The sequence below is a fragment of the Lathyrus oleraceus genome, chromosome 6 (genome assembly GCF_024323335.1).
Source record: "Lathyrus oleraceus cultivar Zhongwan6 chromosome 6, CAAS_Psat_ZW6_1.0, whole genome shotgun sequence".
Classification (NCBI taxonomy): domain Eukaryota; kingdom Viridiplantae; phylum Streptophyta; class Magnoliopsida; order Fabales; family Fabaceae; genus Lathyrus; species Lathyrus oleraceus.
The window spans coordinates 470,009,525-470,033,406 of record NC_066584.1 but is presented as its reverse complement, the minus strand read 5'-3'; the positions used below and the strand labels follow the sequence as shown (position 1 = coordinate 470,033,406).

The window sequence follows — 23,882 nt, the reverse complement described above, 5'->3', positions numbered from 1 at the left end:
GTGAGCTTGAATCAAAGAAGGTGTGGGGATCCAGAATGAGGGACCCTATTCCACATGACTGACTCTATACAAGAGCTTGGGTGTTTATTCAAAAGCATCAGCACATAGTGCGAGCATAATGAAAGACTCAACTGATTAACAGGGGATTGATTGTAAATCCCTTATATCTGTCAATTGCCTCTTCACTTAGGAGGACTTAAGTCACATGCCTCGACAAGGAGGTCTTTTAGCACAAAAGTAAACAAACACAATCATTTCCTCTTAAGGAGGACTTCAGCCAAATGCCTGCCAAAAGAAACGACAGGGCTTCCAGACTACATGCAAGCACTCATATTGTTTCATCATTTCAAATGACCTACAAAACAGCAAGGGTTAGTGATCAAACTAAATGGCAACTCAAATGATGAGGCCATACCAATCATTAGTGCTAAATGTTTGAACCTGAAATACAAAGCTCAAATGGTGAGTACAAACCACTAGTGCAAAGGCTAGGGTCAAAGGCAAAGCAAAAAGTCAAAACAAAAGTTGATATTCAACATGAAGCACATTTAATCAAGTAAGAACATGTCCTAAAAAGGATCAAATCCAAATCAATAAGCAAAGCCATCTAATGAACAAGATAGGGCAAAGGCAATTTCAAAGCACACAATTGGACATCAAGAGTAGAAATTCCATATTAAAACAGAAATGAATCCAATGATCATGAAATTTTTTATGTAAGCTCAACATGTTAAACACCAGCATCATGCAAAAAATTGGAATCAGAAAAGCTCAATTTACATGTGTATGAAAATGAACAAGAGTAACTTCAAAATATGTGACACACATTGTCACACCATACATCCATGTGTCCAAAACAGAGATGGAATATGCTAAAAATGCCAAACCAATTCTCAAAAATCATGTGACATGTTAGGATTAAGCATGTTAAATTTCAAGGCATTTGGACAATTAATGAGCATTTCACAATCAATTGAATGAAGCATGGTAGTTTTGCATACATGTTCAAACACACAATCTCAATTAAAAATCCAGAACCATTCAATTCACACAAATGACATCTAAAAATAATAGACATCAATACAATCAAGTCAAAAAAATTGGAAGCAATTTGGATTAATATGCTATTTTTTATGATTTTTGGAATTTGATGAAATAATATTGAAATAACATGAATAATGCATGAGAAAATATGGAGGGAAAAAGAAATGGTGAAATAAATTTGAAAATATGCAGTCAGTGGGAATTGAACCCAGGTTCAAGCAGTCAAAAAAACGCTGGAAAATAAAAATCAGAAATGCCAAAGCAGAGTATTGAACACGTGTAAGTGAAGTCAATTAAGCGCTGGCAAAAATTAATTCACAAAGTAACAACGCCAAGGATCGAACCAGGGTTTGCATGGTGAAAACAAGCGCATGAGAAAATAAATCAAAAGCAACATGCCAGGGAATCAAACCAATGCACTCAGGGTCATGGTAGCGTTTGGATCAAAACACTGTCGTTTCATTAATTGAGTTGGCATGCCAACTCAGAGTCAAGGTACACGTGGGAACGGTCAAGGAACCATAACCAATGGTTTTGCCATGAGGCACGAACGTGGCGCCATCTAGGATCAAACCCTAGGAGTAATTGCAGACGGTGGACAGTGGCGGAGCTCAGCCGTCTTCTCCGACGGTACCAGCGGAGCAACAACAAAATTTTTCCCAGAAATTAAAGTATTATACATGGTTCGACTCGTCTCATCACCAGGAACAAGGATCTAACATCAATTCAGGCTAAAACTCCATGGATAATGCAAATCGATTGAAAACATTTTACACAAACAAACTTTAATTCAACATATCTCATTCAATATTTCACCAAATCAAATTCTATTTATATCAGGATGCTCAGCAGTGAAAACTCTACAAGATCATGTGCATAAAATGAAGAATTAAGATGATCGAATTTCACCTGGTTTGAAGAACAGTGTAATGATTTCGTTGATTCAAGGCCTCAAAAGTGTCCAGATCTCGTCCTCTACTCTTGTTATGAAGCTTTATGCACGAATTGATGCTTGCCACGGCCTGGATCTAGCTCAGATTGAAGCTTCCATATCCATCTTCATGAGCTTGATGTGCATGAATCTTGGCCAAATTCTTCAATCCAATGCTCAATTCCTACTCAATGATATTCAATCAACACGATTATGCAGTAAAATAAATAAGTTATGTGGAGAAATTTGAAGTTTGAGATGAGAGCAAAAATGGAGGGAAATGAAAAATCTAGATCTAGAATGTTGTAATCTGTGCAAAACAGTTAGAATTAGCCTTATATATGATTCACTAATCACCATGCTAATTACAATTGAGCTTGGCTAATGGAAATTTTATGAGAAATGAGGTGCATGGCAAAATTAGTAAAAACACCTATGCATGGCAAGGCACACATGAATAGTGTCATGTGAGGGTTCAAAGTCACTTAAAAACATCTCATGAGCAAGATAGAATTGGAATTTTGCATGTATGATGCACCAAATTTGAATTATGCATTTTCCCTCCAAAATGTACTTGAATGTACAAATGATCATGTGATATATATTCATGCAATGCAATGATGGATTTGGAAAATGTTGGTCATAAGAAGCATAATGCAAAAAGAGGGACTCAAATTGGAGTTTTGGATCAAAAGTTATGGCATTTTGAAGTTCCAAGCACACTTTGCAATCATTTGATCATAACTTCTCAACCATTCATCAGATGCTCATGATCTTGGACTTTTTGGAAATGGGAGAGAGAGATATTCAACTTTCATGTTGACTAAAAATTCATTTGAAGCTTCTTTGATGTTGGAAAGTCAAGTTGAATGTGGACCAAAAACTTGCCGTTTTTGGAAACTTGAAATTACAGGTCACTTCCCATTTTGGGAAACTTTTTCACTGGCTTCAAATTCTTCAATATAGATGTTTGACATGATGAATAAGCCTTGTTTAAACATGAATGGGATGTCTCAGATCAATTTCCACACCTCAAAGCCTTCAATTGACTGCACAGTTGATTGTATGGTCCTTAGATGACCTTGGCAATGCCTGATGAATTTGAGCCTCAACCTCTTGGGGAATTTGCTCCAAAATGAACCTCTAGCTCATATAAGCTCAATATAATGATCAAATGATCCTCATACTAAGAAAATACCATCACCTCCTGTACAAAGAAAAACCTTGAATTGCCTTGCCCTGATGACTGCTTAGACTGCAAAACAAATGTTAGATGACATATTTTTGGTGCTTTTGGTTAGTGATTAAACAAGAAAAGCAAATGATATACAATGAAAGCATGCCTGGTGATCCAAAATCACTCACAGGGATATCCCACCCAAAGGAAAGGAAGGCAAGATGCTCAAAGATCCTTGAGGCTATGCAATGCTATGATATGATGCCATGAGGGATCTTAGGGACAAAAATTATTAATAAATAAATGGCATTTTTCATAGCAAAGAAAATCAGAGAAAAACAACAAATGATAGAAATTGATAGGCAAACTTGTATTTATTCAAGAATGGTAGCACACAAATGGTGTAGCTCCATGGAACGTTACAAATTTAGAAAATGGCAACGGGAAAATGTTTACATTGAATCACAATGACTACTACTATCCCTAATAACAATGACTCCACGAGACTTCGCTTCTGAAGGGAGCAACTGGATTAATCTTCTATCTTTAGCTCTTTGTGTTGATCAGTGATAACTGATGCAATCTATGCATTTTGTCCCTAATTTTTGCCTGGATCGCCCTTTCGGGGTTTCAATCCACCGGGACGCTCTTTTTTGCCTAAGTCGCCCTTTCAGGTTTTCAACTTAGCGAGCTACGATCTTTAATTATCCCTAACTTTTGCTTGGACCGCCCTTTCGGGTTTTCAGCCCACCGGGATACCCATTTTTGCCTAAGTCGCCCTTCCGGGTTTTTGTTAGGCATAATATCTTTTGACCGCATCAGAGTTCACAGGGTGAATGAGCTCTTCTCCGTCCATAGTTGTGAGAAATAGAGCACCTCTAGAGTATGCTCTCTTTACAATGTATGGGCCTTCATAGTTGGGAGTCCATTTCCCACGTGAATCTTTGTTTACTGGAAAGATCTTCTTGAGCACGAGATCCCCTTCCTCGAACTCTCGAGGGAGGATCTTCTTGTCAAACGCTTTCTTGATTCGTTGCTGGTATAATTGCCCATGGCACATAATGGTCATATGTTTCTCATCAATGGGGTTAAGTTGATCATAACTATTCTGGATTCATTCAGCTTCATCTAGGTTGGCCTCCATCAATATTCTCATTAAAGGTATCTCTACTTTGACTAGGAGAACTGCTTCCATCCCATAGAGCAAGGAGAATGGGGTTGCCCCTGTTGAAGTGCGGACTGAGATCCGGTATCCATGTAATGCAAAAGGTAGCATCTCGTACCAGTCTTTGTAGGTTTTCACCGTCTTTTACAGGATTTTCTTAATGTTTTTGTTGGCAGCTTCAACAACACCGTTCATCTTTGGACGATATGGAGAAGAATTATGGTGGTCAATCTTGAAACTCTCACATAATTCTGTCATTGTCTTGTTGTTCAAGTTTGAACCGTTGTCGGTGATGATCTTGCTTGGGATTCCATAGCGACAAATGATTTCCTTCTTGATAAAGAGAGCGGCCACATGTCTCGTCACATTGGTGTAGGAAGCAGCCTCCACCCACTTAGTAAAGTAATCGATGGCAACCAGGATGAAGCGATGACCATTGGAAGCCTTAGGCTCTATAGCACCAATCATGTCGAGGCCCCACATTGAGAAGGGCCAAGGTGATGTCAAAACATTCAGCAGTGTTGGCGGTACATGCACTTTGTCAGCATAAATCTGACATTTATGACATTTCCTAGCATAGCTGAAAAAATCGGACTCCATGGTCAACCAATAATAACCAGCTCTTAAAATCTTCTTGGTCGTGGCATGTCCATTAGCATGGGTTCCAAGGGATCCTTTATGTATCTCCTTTATTAACATGTATGCTTCGTGTCTATCCACGCATTTGAGTGTCGCATTACGCGAAAAACCGGCGGGAAAAAGACACAGAGCCGCCACCGTGCGTTATTTATCCCAAAGGCGGGAAAGGAAACGCTCGAAGTAAACCTGGAAAGGAAATGGTCTTACGACCAGAGATTGCAAGGATCGGGAGTCGGTTATGCGAAGGGAAGGTATTAGCACCCCTACGCATCCATCGTACTCGACGGGATCCACGCTCAGAAAGAATAGAAGAAAGGTTGCTAAATAACTGCTCAAAAACTGCACAAAATTGGAGTGAAACACGGGAAAGACGAAAGAAGCGGACTCGGCAGGATGTCGCATTCTGGGCCTACGTAGTTTGTCAGACACAAACATCAGAGTCGACGTAGTTCGGGGGGATTTGAAACGTGCTCGCTAGGATATCGTATCCTATGCATACGTATCTTCTCTAACCAGAGTAAGAATCAGAGCACTCGTAGCTCGACTAACGCACACCAAATAAAGACATTGAAAAAGAGACGCTGAGACGTCAAACGAAAGACACAACAGGAAACGGAATGCCAATCGATGGGCTTACATCCAACTCCAGACAAACAAACACAAACGAGGAAACCGACCGCCAATCGCTGGACTTACGTCAGACTCCGCACAAACAAACACACACAGGAAACCGACCGCCAATCGCTGGACTTACGTCAGACTCCGCACAAACAAACACACACAGGAAACCGACCGCCAATCGCTGGACTTACGTCAGACTCCGCACAAACAAACACACACAGGAAACCGACCGCCAATCGTTGGACTTACGTCAGACTCCGCACAAACAAACACACACAGGAAACCGACCGCCAATCGCTGGACTTACGTCAGACTCCAAGCAAGGAAACGCAAACAGGAAACCGAATGCCAATCGCTAGACTTACATCAGAATCCAAACACACACGGGAAACCGAATGCCAATCGCTGGACTTACATCACACTCCGAACACACAAGAGGGTTGGAAAAGAAAAAGGGCGAACAGAACACACGCAACAAAACAAAAAGGGCGCCCGGAGAGATCAGCTCAATCTCCTGCCTACGTACCTCATCTGGTATGAGGATCAGGGCGACGTAGTTCCCCTTAACAGGGAAAAAACTATCCTAACCAGAGACTAGGGAGATAACAAACTACTAGGGAGACTACGACTCGAGCCTAGAAGTTGTCATGCATACGATCCCTAAGTTGAGGTCTCTAATCAGAACCTAACTCGCACAGGGAGCAAGTCAATCAACAGCAAGTAAGCAAACATAGGTGAACAGGTATCACACACTATATGCAAACAAGTGGCTCATACAAGGCTGGGCTCTAGTCAAGGGGTCATATCAACCTCGACAAACAAGCCAACTGGAAGGGTATCTGAGGGCTCTTAACCGCTTACATTGACCGTCAGGGTGAGCAGATGAAAAGATAATGAGGGTAAGACCTCATAGCTCTTAACCCGGCCTGGGTGAGCTTCAATCACTGAAAACGTGGAAGTCCAGAATGCGGGACTCTACTCCACTTGACTGACTCTATATACAAGGATCTTGGGTGTTTATTCAAAATGCATCAGCACGTAGTGTGAGCAAGATGAAAGACTCAACTGAATAGCAGGGGATTGATTGCAAATCCCTTCTATCTGCCAATTGCCTCTTCACTTAGGAGGACTTGAAGTACAAGGCACAAAAGTAAACAAACACAATCATTGCCTCTTAAGGAGGACTTCAGCCAAATGCTTGCCAAAAGAAAACGACAGGGCTTCCAGACTACATGGAGTTAGAGGGTGTTACCTAGGTGGTATGCCAACCACAAGCAAAGCAAAGCAACTCAAGCAATGAGTTAAAGCTACTAAAGTACCTGTAAGAAAATCAAACAAGTCAATATTCACATTCAGACAAACCAAACAGACAGTCAAGAGTGAGACAACCCATATGCACACAAGTCAAGCTCTATGACTCAAGAATTCAAGTGATTCCACCACTCTCCATGAACCTACAACACAAAGTATTAGTGCACAAAGTAGTTTGCATCTCATGAAGTGAGATTACATCAATCATTAAGATTAGAAGCTTGAACCTGAAATACAAAGCTTAAAAAGTGAGTACAAACCACTAGCACCAAGGCTAGGGTCAAAGGTAAGACAAAAAGTCAAAACAGCAACCAATTCTCAACATAAAGCTCATTTAATCAACCATGAACATGTCCTAAAAAGGACCAAACCAAAAGCATTAAGCAAAGTCACCACATGAGCAAAATATGGCAAAGACAATTTCAAGGCACACAATTGGTCATCAAGAATGAAAATTCCATATTAAAACAGAAATGAACCAAACAATCCTGGAAATTTTTATGAGCATACAACATGTCAACCACCATCATCATGCAAAAAATTGTAAACAGAGAAGCTCAATTGATATGGCAATGAAAATGAATAAGATCAATATCAAATTGTGTGACACACATTGTCACACCATACAATCATGTGTCCCAAACAGAGAAGGAAAATGCTAAAAATTCCAAATAAAATCTCAAGCATCCTACAACATGTTAGGAATCAACATGTAAAATTTCATGGCAATTAGACAAGTATTGAGCATTTCACATCAATTTGGATGAGGCATGGTACATTTGTATACATGTTCAAACAATTCAACACATTTTAATTTCCAGAAATGATAAAATTCAAAAATCAGTACCAAAAAATAATAGACAAACACGTGATCATGTAGAAAAAAATTGGGAATTAATTGGATCATTTTTCAATTTTTTATGGATTTTAGAAGTTAATGAAAATAACATGGAATTAAATGTGAAGCATGGTAAATGATATAAAAAAATGAAATGAGAAAGATGCTACAGCCAGGGTTCGAACCGGGTACGCATCAAAACGCTTGCATTTTGGGACAAGGGAAACAAAAGGAAGCGAAAATGTGTTCGCTAGGGATCGAAGCGAGGAGCGTCCAAAACGCTGCGCTTCACTTAATGCGCTGGCGTCCATATCATCAGTCCACGTACATGTGGACTTGGTCAATGGAAGCGTGGCCTATCATCTTGACAACAGGCATGCATGCGTGGAGGTACAAGTAAGCCCTAGCCTCATCAATTGCAGACGGCGAAGGGGACTATTCCCAGCGGTGGAAACCACCGTCTTCTTCGTGAAGACGGTGGCTGAACAGTAACACGCGACGGATTTTTTTGCAGAATTCACCAACAAGTACACCATTCGAAAGCTTACAACAAGCACAACACAAATCCAGCATCACTTTGGTCTAAATCATCATGAACAATGCAAATCGATTGAAAACATATTTGCATTCAAAACTTCCAATCAACATATCTCCATGAATATTGCACCATTTTTCAATATTTTTATATCAGAATGATCAGGAAGCAAGGCTCTACAAGTCTATGGCAATAAAAACAAGAATTAAGAGGTTCAAAAATCACACCTCTTGAAGATCAATCAATGGCAGCAGTGGATTCAGGTGCCTAGCAAGGTCCAAATCTCCTCTATCAACCTGGATATGAAGCTTGAAGCACGAATCAACTCTTGGATAGGCTTGGATCTAGCTAAATCTTCAAAACTCCATGTTCATGTTCATGTATGGATTTGCTTAATTCTTCACCAATTTCTTCAAATCAAAGCTTGAATTCTACCAAATGATGATCAAGAAACCAGAATATGCAATAAAAATCATATGCTATGTGGAGAATTTTTGAATTTTGATGGAGAGAAATTTTGGAGGGAAAACTTGGATCTAGATCTAGAATGAATGAATCTGAAAAATTCTGTTATGATTAGCCTTTTATATGCTTCCTTAATCACTTTGCTAATTACACTTAGGCATGGCTAATGAGATTTTAATGAGATATGAGGTGTAATGCTAAATTGATTTTTCACCCCATGCATGCAACATGAACATGAACAGTACCACATGACCATGCAATTACACTTAAAATCATCTTATGAACATGATAGAATGGTTAAAAAACTCATATGATGCACCAAATTCAAATTCATGATTTTCCCTCCAAAATGAGCATGAATGAGCAAATGGTCATGTGATGAAATTTCATGCAATGCCTTGATGGATTTGGAAAATATGAGTCATGACAAGCATAATGCAAAAAGAGGCACTCAATTTGGAGTTATGAGTCAAAAATTATGGCCTTTTGAAGCTCCATGCCCACTTGGCAATGATTTGATCACATCTCCTCAACCATTCATCAGATGCTCATGATCTTGGACTTTTTGGAAATGGGAGAGAGAGCTCTTCAACTTTCATGTTGGACAAAATTTCATTTGAAGCTTCTTTGATGTTGGAAAGTCAAGTTGAAAGTGGTCCAAAATCTTGCCATTTTTGGAAACTTGAAATTATAGGTCACTTTCCATTTTGGGAAACTTTTGATTTGACTTCAAAACCTTCAAGGTAGATGTTTGACATGATGAATAAACCTCTTTTAGACATGAATGAAGTGTCTCAAACCATTTCTCCACCTCCCAGCCCTCAGTTGACTTGCAGTTGACTTTTATGGGCCCTAGATGACCTGAAACTGCACTGATGACTTTGAGCCTCTAACACTTGGTCAAGTAGCTTCAAAATGAACCTTGGCTCATATAAACTCTCTAGAACAACCATAGGGCCTTCATCTCAAGGAAAACCTTGCTCCTTTGCACTGAGGTATTCTCTTGATACCAGTCTTAACTGATAAGATGCAATGTACTATGCAATGTTAATGACCTAAAAATGAAATGAATGCATGAATGGGGGGTGCAAATTTGAGGTGCTACACTGAGCAAAACCATGTCATGGTTTCTCTTGTAAAGCACATCATTACTCAAAAAAAAATTGGATGACTACCTCCTCAGCGTTTTCTTATCCAACAATGTAGCATTTTCTGGATACTCTTGATTTAGAAGATATCGCTTGATATCATGAAACCATGGTTTACCATCAGTTTCTTCTTCAATCAATTGACAGTAGGCATGCTCATCTCTTTGTTCTATCCGAATAACTGGAGCTTCATTACGGAATCTGACTTGGTACATTGATGCTAATCTTTCCAGAACGTCAGCCACTTGATTTTCTACTCTTGGGATGTGATGGAAAGTGATATTATCAAAGTATTATATCATGTTTACAACATGAGCACGATACGGGATCAGCTTCGCATCATGAGTCTTCCATTCACTTTTGACCTGATAGATCACCAAGGCTAAGTCTCCATATACCTCAAGGATCTTGATTCGAAGATCAATTGCAGCTTCAATGCCAAGGATACAAGCTTCATATTTTGCGACATTATTCGTACAATCAAAGCACAACCTTGCTGTGAAAGGGGTAAAGCCACCATTTGGATTCATCAAAACAGCTCCCACACCATGTCCACTGTAATCGAGATCCTGGCTCTAGTCCTTCATCTGGGCATGGGATCTCACAATCCTTTATCACCATTATATCCTTATCGGGGAAATCAAACTTCAATGTTGATAGTCTTCAATTGGTTGATGAGCGAGATACTCTGGTAAAACACTTCCCTTGATTGCTTTCTGGGTTATGCACTAGATGTCGTATTCTGACAAGAGCATCTGCCAACGGGCAAGTCTTCCAGTTAGGGTGGGTTTCTCAAAGATATTCTTTATTGGATCCATTTTTGAGATCAACAAAGTAGTATGACAAATCATATACTACCTCAAACGACGAGTGGCCCATGCTAGCGCGCAACACGTTTTCTCCAAAAGTGAATATCAACTTTCCCAATCGGTAAACTTTTTGCTCAAATAGTAAATAGCATGTTCTTTTTGACCAGTTTCTTCATGTTTCCCCAGCACGCATCCCATTGACCCTTCGAGCAAAGTCAGATACATGATTAACGGCTTCCCTGGGACAGGTGGAATCAAAATAGGAGGCTCTTGCAAGTATTGACGAATCTTCTCAAAATCACTTTAACAATCAGAATTCTATTCAACAACTTGATCTTTTCGAAGCAGTTTGAAGATAGGCTCACACGTGGCCGTCATATGTGAGATAAACCTTGATATGTAATTCAAACATCCAAGGAAACCTCTAACTTCTTGCTCAGTGTGTGGAGTAGGCATTTCTTGTATAGCTCGGACCTTGTCAGGGTCCACCTCAATTCCTTGTTAACTAACGATGAAACCAAGTAACTTCCCTTAACGAACACCAATTGTGTATTTTGTAGGGTTTAATCGTAGTCTAAACTTTCTGAGGCGTTCAAACAACTTCTTCAGATGGTTCATATGATCTTCTTCATTCTGAGATATAGCGATCATGTCATCGACATAGACCTCTATCTCCTTGTGCATCATATCATGGAAAAGAGTGACCATAGCTCTTTGTTAAGTTACCCCGGCATTTTTGAGACCGAAAGGCATCACCTTGTAGCAAAACGTGCCCCAAGGGGTGATAAAAGTGGTATTCTCCATGTCATCTGGGGCCATATTGATTTGATTGTATCTAGAAAATCCATCCATCAAGGAGAATACAACAAAACTTGCAGTGTTGTCTACCAGAGTATCAATGTGTGGTATAGGGAAATCGTCCTTTGGACTAGCTTTATTTAGATCCCTATAGTCAACACACATCCTTACCTTTCCATCCTTCTTAGGCATAGGTACGATATTAGCTACCCATTGTGGGTACTTCGCCACTACGAGGAAACCATCATCAAATTGTCGTTTGACTTCTTCACGAATATTCAGAGCCATGTTTGGTCTTGTACTTCGGAGTTTCTATTTTACTGGCGAACAATCTGGATGAAGCGGCAACTTGTGTTCAACGATGTCGGTGTCCAGGCCTGGCATATCCTGGTATGACCATGCAAATACATCCACATATTCTTGTAGCAGCTTAACCAATCTCTCTTTGACGCTTGCTTCAAGTGTGGTGCCGACTTTGACTTCTTTCTTTTCTTCCTCCGTGCCAAGGTTGATTGTTTCCACTGGTTCTTCATGTGGCTGAAGGGTTTTGGACTCGTGCTCGAGCAACCTTACCAATTCGTCGGGGATATAACAATCTTCTTCCGCTTGGTAGATAGGGGAGTCAAAGTTATGAGAGGGAGTAGAGTCATTGGATTCAACGGGGTTATCATTTATTCTGCATGTTTAAATGATTGATTTTTTAGAAAAGTAAAGATAAAAGATGCACAAATGAAAAAAGTTTTTTTGTTTGAAAAGATTTCCATTTTCTTAAGAGAAAGCAAATAAATGAATAATAAGAATTTAACAAAATGTATTTCATTCACTGATAATGATTATTTGAAAATGAAAAGGGGTCGTAGAACATGATCCATTAGCCTTGGGCAGAGCTAAAGGGTTTGAAAGGAAAAATAACAATTATTAGTTTGACAAAAGAAATTTTTTAGGGATCTCAACCGCCTTCCAATTCTTCAAAGTTGCCTCACACCGGTAAACCAAACATGGCTCATCTTCATCTTCGGTGTTGTCTTCAATTGCGTTGACCTGATCTCTATGGATGAATCCTGTACTGAGGAATACTTCTTGGATGCTTCGGGTGTTGTCCTTTGCAGGGAATAGGGTTCCTTTCGTAGTGGAAGGCACATATCCCAGACCAAAGCGATCATGCTTCTCACGAACATCAATAAGCTGACCCTAACCTTCAGGGTTTCCTCCTTCGATGCTAGACTCTTTTCAGAGAAGCGAAAGATGAACAAGCTTTCCCAACAGGGTCCTTCATCTCCAAAAGAGTGGCGTTGGCTATTTCAAGAGCTTGGAAAGAGGTTTCCAAAGCGTCCTCATCAACCTCGATATATCTGAAGGATGAAAGGTGACTGACCATAAAGTCCTCCTCTCCAGAAATGATGATCAGTTGATTGTCCACTACAAACTTCATTTTCTGATGTAAAGTGGAGGTAACTGCCCCTGTAGCATGAATCCAGGGACGCCCCAATAAGCAGCTATACACCGGATTAATATCCATGATTTGGAAAGTAATCAGGAATATGTGAGGGCCAATCAATATGGGCAGTTCAACCTCTCCAATCACGGTTCTCCGGGAACCATCAAAAGCTTTCACTATCAAGGCACTGGGCTTCATAGCTGGTCCTTGATAAGATAACTTGGCAAGTGTTCTCTTTGGCATTACATTCAAAGAAGATCTGGTATCAACCAAAACTCTTGCCAAAGCATCATCTTTGCACTTTACCGAGATATGGAGAGCACGATTGTAATTTTGTCCATCTTCAAGTAATTCCTCTCCATTAAAGCTTAAAGCATTGCAAGCTGTGATATTTGCAACCACCCCATCAAACTGGTCTACTGTTATGCTTTGTGTTACATGAGCTTGGGCAAGAACCTTCAACAAAGCCTCCCTATGGGCTTGGGAGTTCAATAGTAGAGAAAAAATAGAAATCTTATATGGTGTTTGATGCAGCTGATCCACAACTTTATAATCACTTCTCTTGATCAACTTCGAGAATTTAACATCATCTTTAGATTGGACCACTTCGGGTTCTTTAGCAAGAGCTATAACTGTAGATTCCTTGGCTGGTACTAAAGGAGTCACATTGAATACAGGCATATAGATTCGACCACTACGGGTCATTCCGCTCATTCCTGCAATATTGGTGGTGTCTTCATTCATTGTTTCCATCACTTCACCATCTTCACTTCCTTCAACAATCTTGTCCACAACGGTAATCTCATATTTCCAAGGCACAACCTCGGTGCTTTCATATGGAAATGGCGTAGGCATACATATCTCAATAGGTGACGGATGACTATTCGCAGGTACCACTCTCCTACTATAGTAAGGGATTTCAACCGGTTCAGCTAAATTGAAACAAGGTTCAATTACTGACACATCTTCATTCTTCGCAATACTGGAGATTTAAAGCACTCCTTTGTTCATCAAGTATTGAATATTATCTTGTACCATCTGACACCCCCTTGGGTGTGTGGCACACTCTTCACAGCTGTCATGACAAACATCAATCAGGCCAGCTTCCATCAATCGAGCGTGGAATGCTGCCAAAGGAGTCTTAACATCATCAACCTTCTCAACCGTAACACCATCAGAGGCATCTTTAATCGCGTTCACTGTAGGGTCTCCATGGGGGGGAAGAGGTTTATTCTTCACGTTTGGTCCCATATCCCTAAAAGACAAAATCTTGCTATCGATCAACTCACGAACCCTATGCCTTAAAGCATAGCAACCCTCTAGGTCATACCTGGGGGAACCCTCATGAAAAGGACAATGCGTATTTGGGTTGTACCATGGAGGCAAACGATCAGGTGGAGGTCCCATAGGTCTAGGAACCACCAAACCTTTCTGTAACAGAAAGGGATAAAGCTCAATGTATGACATTGGAATTGTATTGAAGGTTGCCATATCCCCCTGCCTCCTGTTCTAATTCGGAGCATTTTGTCTTGGGGCCTGAGCTCTCAGCTGTTGATAGGCAGGAGCTGCTGGTGCTTGCTGATAAACTGGGGGAGCAGGAGCACGTTGTTGAATTGGAGATGGTCGATAAACTTGAGGTGGTTGATAAGCCTGAGCAGGTTGTTGATTAAAGGCGGGCATCACATCAGCTACGTACGGTTGTGGGGCATACTGGACAAGGTATATAGGTTGTTGATACGAAAAAGGTTGTTGAACATACTGTTGTTGTGAATATTGTTGTTGTCTTCTTCTTGGAAGGGCTCTTCCTTGGCCAATAAACACAACATTAGTTTCACCTTCCTTCTTTTTGGGAAACCCTCCAGAGAACCTCTTCGGATTAGCACTTGAAGTTCCAGCCACATCTATAAGTTTACCATTTCTTAAGCCATGTGCAACACAAGCTCCTATAGCAACAAGCTCGGAGAATCCCAAGGAATCACTTCCAACCATCTTCTCATAGAATTAGGGTTGGACATTGTCGATGAATAGTTCAGGAAGTTCCTTTTCGGCTACAGGTGGTTCAACTTGAGAAGGCAGTTCCCTCTATCTCTGAGCATATTCCTTAAAGGACTCTTTGTCATGCTGGAACATGCTTTGTAATTGTCTTCTATCAGGCGCCATGTCCATGTTGTATTTGTAGTGTTTTATGAACGCGTCTGACAGGTCTTGGAAAGATCTGATCCTATTTTGATCCAGACTTAAATACCACTTGGAAGGAGCCCCACTCAAGCTATCTTGGAAACAGTGGATCATCAGCTTGTCATCTTTCACGTGAGCAACCATTTTACGGTAATACATGATGAGATGGCTCTTTGGGCAAGTATTCCCATTGTACTTGTCGAAATCTGGAGTTTTGAACTTAGCCGGAATCACCAACCCAGATACAAGGCATATTTCTTTGGCAGCTGAACCAAAGACATGGTCTCCTTCCAATGCTCGGAACTTTTTCTCAAGAAGTTGCATGTTCTCCTTCACTTCTCTAAAATCTTCAAATCTCACTTCGTCACTGTTAACGGTTGATTCTCCCATTTGATACAGATGATGTTGATCTTCAAAGTGTGGAACATGCATAGCATAGGCAGTTGGTGGAGCAACAGTGTGGATGAATGGGCGTGCATCGGTGTAAACCGGCAATGGCACATCTTATTGGACAAATTGCCCCATGTCATTTACTACTTCCGCTCGAGGGATGAAGTCGTAAGGTAGCCCATATGGAGGAAGGGTTAAAGGTAAAGACCTCTGAAGTTAGACTTTGACTGCTGGGCCCGTGATCTCCGAAATCATGGTCGCTTGCGGAGCTTCAAATCTGAAGGTTAAAGCTTGTAGAATTTCTCTCATCTGGAACATGCCCCCCTTGATCTCGTCTAATTCAGCTCTAACTCGGGCGCTCTCTTGCTCTTGTTCAGCCATCCTTTGTCTTACACGGGCACGCGTATTGTACGGGTGTTGAAGATTCAGCGTGAAACTGGAGGAAGAAAGGGCGGAGTGAGACTCTATTTTGAAAATGTATGAGTGCATGTATGGATGCATTTTGTTTGCAAAACTCTCAGTTAGTTTCAGTCATTCATTTCAGAAATGCCACAACATTTATTTGCAAGTATTTAAAGCAATAAAGCAATAAAGCAATAAAGCAATAAAACCAATAAAATGAATCCCAAAAAGCGATCTTTCATTAATTTAGAACAGAGTTCAAATACAAACAAAATGCCTACGGCATACGGGCCTTTCAAACTGTAGCAAGGTCGGTAGTCAGCCCCTCCAACATCACCTTACAAAATTTATTGAAATTAAAAACTTGATGCGGAGTATTCTCTGGACACATGCACCAATCAACTTCTTGCAATTTCTCAAGTTACTCTTGCATTATGGAATTTGCAAATCTAGACAACCTCAGAAATTTGCCCTTCTATTCAGTGTAAAGTCCTTGGAGGTCTTGAGTGATGCGCAAGTCTTCAGCCTTGGTCACCTCTATGTCCCTGTAGAGGTTCCTCTAGTATCTGCACTCACTCAGCAACATCAGATAGGCAGCATCCTGATCCACACCCTTAAGCACCTGGATCCTAGCATTGGCTTGTTCCAACTGATAGTTCAAACGTGTACAAACTCTTTCCGACTCTTCAGTCCTCAACTTCTCACGTTCCCAAGCATCCTTGTACTTTTGAATGGTGTTCTCAAGTTCACGAGTATGGATCTTAGAAATCAGACGTGCTTCCCTCTTCATTTCAAGAGTCAACTCCAGAGTTTTGTTGAGCTTTTGGATTCGGAGTACAGCTTTATCCAACTCTTTCTCCTTCGTCTTGAACACAGATTTAGTACTATAGAGCGCTTGTCCGAACTTTTTTCTCCTTGCCTCAGACTCTCTAGCCCTTTTGTTGGAAATTTCAAGTTCTTTGTCCTTCTTCTTCTAGCCATCTTTCAAATTTCCATTCTCTACCGAGACTCGGCCGAGCTTAACCCTCAAGTCAGTATTCTCCAATTCCAGCTCCTTAATACGGGCATTAAGCTTCTCCATATCTTCAGGTAATATGGGTTCTGGCTCAGGAACCAATGGATAGATAGAAGGATCAAATGGAAAAGGGAGTTTAACCAATTGAACCCTCTCTCTCACCCAACAAGTATAAGGCTCTCGAGCGATGACATTTCTCTTACCCAACTCCTTACCCTTTCTGATGATTGCTTGCCATGACCTCTTGATCTTCTTCACCATGGGGTGATCTGCTTCAGCGTTGTGTAAGATGAAGGGCTCTAAAGCTTCATCTTTTAGAGGGTCATTCATAGGGTGACCATGTTGCCTCAAAGGAAACATGGGGTTGTCGTTGATGCAACCCTTGGTTCCTATCAAAGGTACATTGGGGAAGTCTCTAATGCTGACAATAACATCCTCGGTTCCCCAATCCCTGATATACCACTTAACATGATTGGAGGTGAGAGAAGTTAACTTCTGAGAGGGCTTGAGTTTCTTTGAGACAAAGGGGCCTTCTTCGGGCATATGAGATCTAAACCAGGCATGCAACAACTGTGCACAACATAAAATGGTTCCTCCTTTCTTCTCATGACGCTCATGGAGAGCATAATGAAGGTCTGCTAGGAGGAACGGTACAAGGTTACTAGAGAGAAAGACCCTCACAGCCAGATGGTCCACAATGTGGTCAATATTTGGGAAGAGAACTATCCCATATACCAGCACAACTAACGCGTCATAGAAAGCTTTCCAATTTTTCTCTTTTTCCATCTTCTTAGCTTGATCTTCCAAGAACTTCCTAGAAAAACCATTGAAAGCTCCCTTCACATCCCAATTGTCCACGACTTCAGAAACCTTCATACCCAAAGCTAAAGTTATCCTCTTGGGAGGAATACCTTCATCAAACTTAGGAAATGGATTATGATCCTTCAAATTCCAGCATATGATCCTCTCAAACTCCTCCAAGGTAGGAGCCAATTGGAAGTCAGAAAACGTGAAACAATGTAGAGGTGGATCATAGAACTGAGCAATAGTCACTGCGGTCATCACGTCTATCTTCTCATTTAAGATATCCAGGATTCTTCCATAGTCTTGCATAAAGCTGTTGAGTTTGATTGGTGTTACTTTGGCACTCAACTTCTGCAGGCTGGCAAGGTCCACTTTCTTGTATTTGAATTGAAAAGTGCTTCTTCTCTCAGGATCCCTATTGCTAACAAGTCTTGGATTCTTGAAATAATGCGAAACAAACTAAGAGTTTTTCTTTTTATGCGTATGCAATGAATGGATGGATGAAATGTGTAAGACCCTAATTTTGACCCTAAGATCCCCCATGGCATCATAACATTGCATTTGCATCTTGCCTCAAGGATTATACGCATCTTGGCTTTTACCCTAGGGTGGGAACCTTTTTGAGTTGGTTTGAGATCACCAAGCATGCTTGAATTGTATATTATTGCTTTTCTCATTTTATTTCTAACCAAAAGTACAAAAATATGTCACTAACATCTTTTGTTTGTAGCTTGAGCAGTCACAAGATCCAAAGCTTCTAGGAGATTCTATGCTCATTGATAGGGCTAGGAGGAGATGAACTAAAGCATGGAAATGGTTCACAAAGCTCTCATCCTTTAAATATACCTCCCAAGTATCTCAATTCATCATTTTGATCAAAGCAAACCAAAGGGTTCGAGGTTTGTTACCCAAGGAAACCCTAATTCATTTGTTCATCAATTGTGCCTTGCTCATGAAGCAACCTCAACCTATGATCAAATACAATCAAGGGAAGTTCCTTAATTAATCATTTAATTCATATTTGAGCTTATTTGAGTGTCCTCAATCATCAATTCATCAATATTTGAGGCATGGACTTGAGAAGTTGATCAGTCAATTCATCTGACTATTTTGAAGTACACTGAGACCTAACTTTTAATGTGTTTGTCAAATGGAGATGACCCCAAGAGTAAACATGTTCTTAAGAACCTTATGAACAACTTTCATGTTCATCAAAATTTATTTGAAGCTTGGAAGGTCATCATCCATTTCAAAACATTATAGGTCATTTTGTCTGAAACCCTAATTTTTGGTCAACTTCCCAAGGACATAACTCCTTAATTTTTCATGATTTTGAGGTGGGATCAAATGCATTGGAAAGCTTAAGATGTCTAATTAAAATGTTATGTTGAGAAAATTTTCAAAATCCTAAAATAAATACATGTGATAATGCAAAACATTATAGGTCACTTTGGAACAAAGGCATTGAAATGTGAAAAAGTCCAACTTCAAGTGCCCATAACTTCTTCATCAAAAATCCAAATGATGAAAACTTTAAGTCCAAATTGATTGTCTTGAAAAACTCTACAACTTTTATGTTGAAGATTTTGTCATTTAGATCTTGCATCCTTGAAACACAAGGGCTTGAAGTTTGGCCATTTTTGAAATTTCCACATGTACATGTTTTGCACCCTATACTTCATGATCAATTTTCATCAATCTCCAAATGTCAAATGAAGTTTTGGTCAACATATCAAATGATCCTCATTCAAAAATATTTCCAACCATTACTCATAAGGTTGTGTTTCATTTATGGATATGGCATTTTCGAAAGCATGAACATATTGGTGCATTTTTGAAAATCAATTAAATTTGCATTGCATGAGCTAAACATACACCATCTGCACGTCCAATTTACATCTGCTGATGATTAGCTTGAAAATCCAAGTGGAATTGGGCCCTCCATGTTCCTGTACAGGCCCATGCATGGAGGCCCTTTCCATCCATGAAATGAATTGATCATGCTTTTAGCCATGCCTTTTGCTATAAATAAGTGCCTTATGCTCCTCATCTCAATAACCTGAAGGCGCCTTACATGCTGCACGATTGATTCCTCACCCATACTCAAAGGAACTCACCATTTTCGCTCAATTTTTTCAGATCTAAACTTCAATTTCATTGATTGATTTTTAGATCTAAAGTTCCTAAGCCTTGCTCTCCTTAATCCATAGATCACACTGCAAGCTTAATCACCAAGAAATCGTGCTCTCAAACTCTGCAAATCACTTCAGATTCTATTTTCTTCGAATCCACTTATATATTGCTTGTTTATTGTTGTTGCTGTGTTGTCTGAAGTCCTCTTCATAGAGGCAATCTTTTTGAGCTTTGAATTTTCAAAATTCAACAAGTTTCAGTTGAACTCCATGAAATTTAACCTCTGATTTCTCTCTCAATAGGAATCTAGAGTGAATTTTGTTGGCACAGGGGTGATGTACATCACCCCAGCTTTCGTTTGGTACCTGTATCGTGGCTTTTCATGCACTTTTATTTCTCTGCAACTTTTGCCTTCGCCAGAATCTGGCCGAAGAAGATGGTGGTGTACACCACCGTCCAGTCTCCAGATTCAATCATGGCCGTGCGTTTCATTTTCCAGATTCAATCTGATCCGTCCCATGTTATGACTTGTTTAATGGCTATGTGTGATGCATTGACTAAAGCACATGGTAGGCGCGCGCTCAGGGGCCACACGATTTGCCAGCTCAATTAATGAGATCTGCATCCAACGCTCCGCGCTTTTTTGCTATTTTTTAAATTCTGATTTTAATTTTCTTTTATTTCTTTTAATTCCATTTCATTTTAAAAATTCATATCTCCTTCATTATCGGTCCAAAAAATATGAGACCAATTGCATTTTTCTTTTTTTAATTTCTAGTTTCTAAAAATGATTTTTAATATTTTTTATTTTATCATTTGATATTTTTTATGAATTTTCTCTTTTCATCTTATTTTTAATTTATTTTAAATAGTTTTTGATATTCAAAAAAATACAAAAATATTTCTCCAACCTCTTTGAATGATGATAGATCTATGAAAAATATTCTCATCAATTTATTAATTGATTTGAGATTTATTTAAGATTTTAATTCAATTAGGTTATTTTTATGCATTTTTAATTGATTAAAAATAGTTTCTGACTTCTAAAAATGCTGAAATTTTTTGTCAAACTTTGTTTGACCTTGTTGAACTTAGGATAATCCACTTGGACTTTTCAAAGTTGATTTGAAGTGAATTTGAAGTTTGACCTTTCTTTATTATTTCAATTCAAGTACTATTTTAATTTTGAAAAATACCAAAAATATTTTATTTGTTTCTTGACTTCTAATCTTCATTTTGCTTCTATTTACTATTATTTGACCTTGATCTTCTCTATCTTTGGTCAATGCTTATTGATTATTTCATTTCATTTCCATTAACGTACTTTAATATTCATCATCTTCTTCTTCTTTTTCTTTTTTGATCAATGAGTTAAAGATTGGTGGTTAGCCTTGATACATGGGAGGTTTAACCTTCCTTGATTCAAATCTAATTCAACTTGATCACGGATCAAGTGAATGGCTTTGCATTAAGGATAGGTTGCTTCCTAATCAAGCAAAGAACCTAAATCAATACAAGATCATTTCTCATCTTCTTTTGGCATGGCAAGTTGTAGGAGCTTGATTCACTAATCAAGATCTCTAACTTGTGTTGTTGCCTATATTATTATTGACCGGCCTCAGATAAGTGTGACTTCTACATAAGTCCAATTACGATTGCTTAACATAGCGCTAAATTGCCTTATGGCACACTAACTCTAACACTAACCATTAACCATTAACATTTAATTCTTGCACTTTACATTTATGTAATTTACTATTCTTGTACATATTATTCATTTGCTTTTGCTCTTTGCTCATTTGAGCACATGTTTATGTTAATGCAATTTGCCTTTTGCTCACTTGAGCACATAATTGTGTATATAATATTGTGCTTGTGTTTTTGTTTTGATTGTTGTGGACCAAATGCAAAATGGACAAAAAGGACTTAGATTCTAGGACATTCCCTATGCAAAAATGGAGTAAAAAGGCCTTAATGTTGAATATGGATTAGAAGGACCAAATCTCTAAACTCACTCTTGTCCATTCTTGATTTGCTTCATGGAACTTTTTGATGTGTGTTCTTTTGTGCTAGGGGATTCCTATTTGAGCCAAATTGAAGAACCATTGTCATATGCATCTAAAGTGAGAGATACAAGAGTCATTGGAAGATTCCTAAGGGCTTTGCTTGATTGATTGATTGCTCAAGTATACACTTATTTGCTTGCTTATTCCAAAGGATGGGAGCTACTTGGATCATCAATATGATCTCAAGAGAGGAACTTCATTTGTGGTCTTGTTTCTTATCCTTCATCTCTTGTATGATTAGGACTTTAGTCATTCTTCTTCTTCCCTCCATTCTAACCCAAGCCAAAACTTTTGTGCAAACACTTAACATTTGTTTTCAAACATTAGAAACCTAAGCATTATGCTTTTGATTTTCAAATTAACTTTTCATAACACTTATTTTGAATTGAATCCTTAAGTCAAATTTGACCATATTTTGTAAATACTTTTCATTGGTAAATATAACTCATTCAAATACTTTTGTGGTTTCAATGGCCATTTCTTATAAAAAAAAATTCATAACCTTTAGCTATTAGGTTTGAGTTATCCTTGAGGTAGATATAATGCTCACCTATATCCTTAGTGATGGACAATGAGTCTTCCATGCTTATTATAGGGTTAACCCCTCACTAGCATGATGAAGCTATCCTCACATGGTGGATTTATGGTTTTAGGTTGAGTTTTCTCCCTTGGATAACAAAAGACCTTAAGGCTTTTAGACCAATCAATTCACCAACTTGTTTTGAGATTTTTACCCCGAACTACGAGGTTTTGATCCTAATCTTTTAAGATGGTACGTATGCAATGGGTTTATCCATCCAAACACAAAATTGTAAATAACTTGTATATTCTCTTCTCATCTCCCTAATCATGTTTGCACAAACAAATTTTCACAAAAATACCAACCTTACAACAAGTGTGAAAAGGGCTCCCTAGGAGTACCTAGGATGTTTTGGGTGCTTAAAACCTTCCCATTGCATAACCAACCCCCTTACCCCGATCTCTGACATTTTTATTAGTTTTTGATTCGATAAAACTTCTCGGTTTTTGTTCGCTTTCTAACCTTTCCTTTGGATAAAAAGAAGTGCAGTGGCGACTCAACTTGTATGGTTTACTTCTGATTTAGTCAATAAATCTAAAGGTAACGAATACCCCGCTACACAATGTGTTTTTTTGGTACAGGTTCAAAGGTCAGAGGTATGGATAAATCTGATTGCTTTCCAAAACGGGGTTCTCACCGGGTATGATCTAGGGTTTTGTTACAAAGGACCCCCAAAGTCACTGATCCACAAGAATGTTTGACGCTTACGGAAAATGCTTTCCGGTCATCAACTCCATCAAGGGAATCTATTATGGGTGAGGTTCTCGTACCGACTCTTATGAAGTATTCACCTCGGGAGTCCGTACTACGCAACCATCGACTTGGTTCTAGACAGGATACTCGGAGTCATGGATTCAAAAGAATGTTTGACGCTTACGGAAAATACTTTCCGATCGTCAACTCCATCTAGAGAATCTATTCTGAGCGAGGTTCTTGTACTGATTCTTACAAAGTATTCACCTCAGGAATCCATACTACGCAACCATCATTCCTATTTGGCCAAAAGTTCAGTGTTCTAAAAGGTTCTTAGAGTCATGGACCCTTTTGAAACATTGAAGCTTACGAAGTATTCACCTCGGACGACAATATTTGCAAAAGGATCTACTCTAAGTGAGGTTCTCGTACCGACTCTTACGAAGTATTCACCTCGGGAGTTTGTACTACTCGACCATCGTCCTATCTTATGTTTTTTCACTCTAGACTCGGGTATAAAGTGTTTCCCACGTGGTTTGCAATTAGAATATCCAAATACCAACATCACAATGGAACCAATATACAACAAATATATCAATATAACAATAAAGATAATAGAAGCAATAAATAAAGAAAAGCCACACAATTAAACAAACAAAGGCACACAAACGTCCTAACTAGGCTTGACTCACTTAGGGAAAT

At 39.3% G+C, this 23,882-nt stretch overlaps 2 protein-coding genes across 2 annotated transcripts; both read right to left on the bottom strand.

Moving 5' to 3' along the window:
- Nucleotides 1-12,909: 12,909 nt before the first annotated feature.
- Nucleotides 12,910-14,326, bottom strand: LOC127096299 (uncharacterized). Its single transcript, XM_051034885.1, has 3 exons — nucleotides 13,986-14,326; nucleotides 13,081-13,901; nucleotides 12,910-12,977 (listed from the first exon to the last, which is right to left on the bottom strand). The coding sequence occupies exons 1-3, from the start codon at nucleotides 14,324-14,326 to the stop codon at nucleotides 12,910-12,912; spliced, it is 1,230 nt and encodes a 409-aa protein (XP_050890842.1).
- A 102-nt stretch (nucleotides 14,327-14,428) lies between these two features.
- LOC127096298 (glutenin, low molecular weight subunit-like) lies at nucleotides 14,429-14,908 on the bottom strand. Its single transcript, XM_051034884.1, has one exon. The coding sequence runs from the start codon at nucleotides 14,906-14,908 to the stop codon at nucleotides 14,429-14,431; it is 480 nt and encodes a 159-aa protein (XP_050890841.1).
- Nucleotides 14,909-23,882: the final 8,974 nt, after the last annotated feature.

What these genes read in the sequence shown, in the direction of transcription:
- LOC127096298 (XM_051034884.1), bottom strand. Translation starts at nt 14,908, where the DNA reads ATGGTTGGAAGTGATTCCTTGGGATTCTCCGAGCTTGTTGCTATAGGA.
- LOC127096299 (XM_051034885.1), bottom strand. Translation starts at nt 14,326, where the DNA reads ATGGGACCTCCACCTGATCGTTTGCCTCCATGGTACAACCCAAATACG. An exon ending in TGTCATGACAGCTGTGAAGA is followed by an intron (nt 13,902 to 13,985) that starts GTGTGCCACACA and finishes TTAAATCTCCAG; the next exon opens with TATTGCGAAGAATGAAGATG. An exon ending in GATAGTGAAAGCTTTTGATG is followed by an intron (nt 12,978 to 13,080) that starts GTTCCCGGAGAA and finishes TCCGGTGTATAG; the next exon opens with CTGCTTATTGGGGCGTCCCT.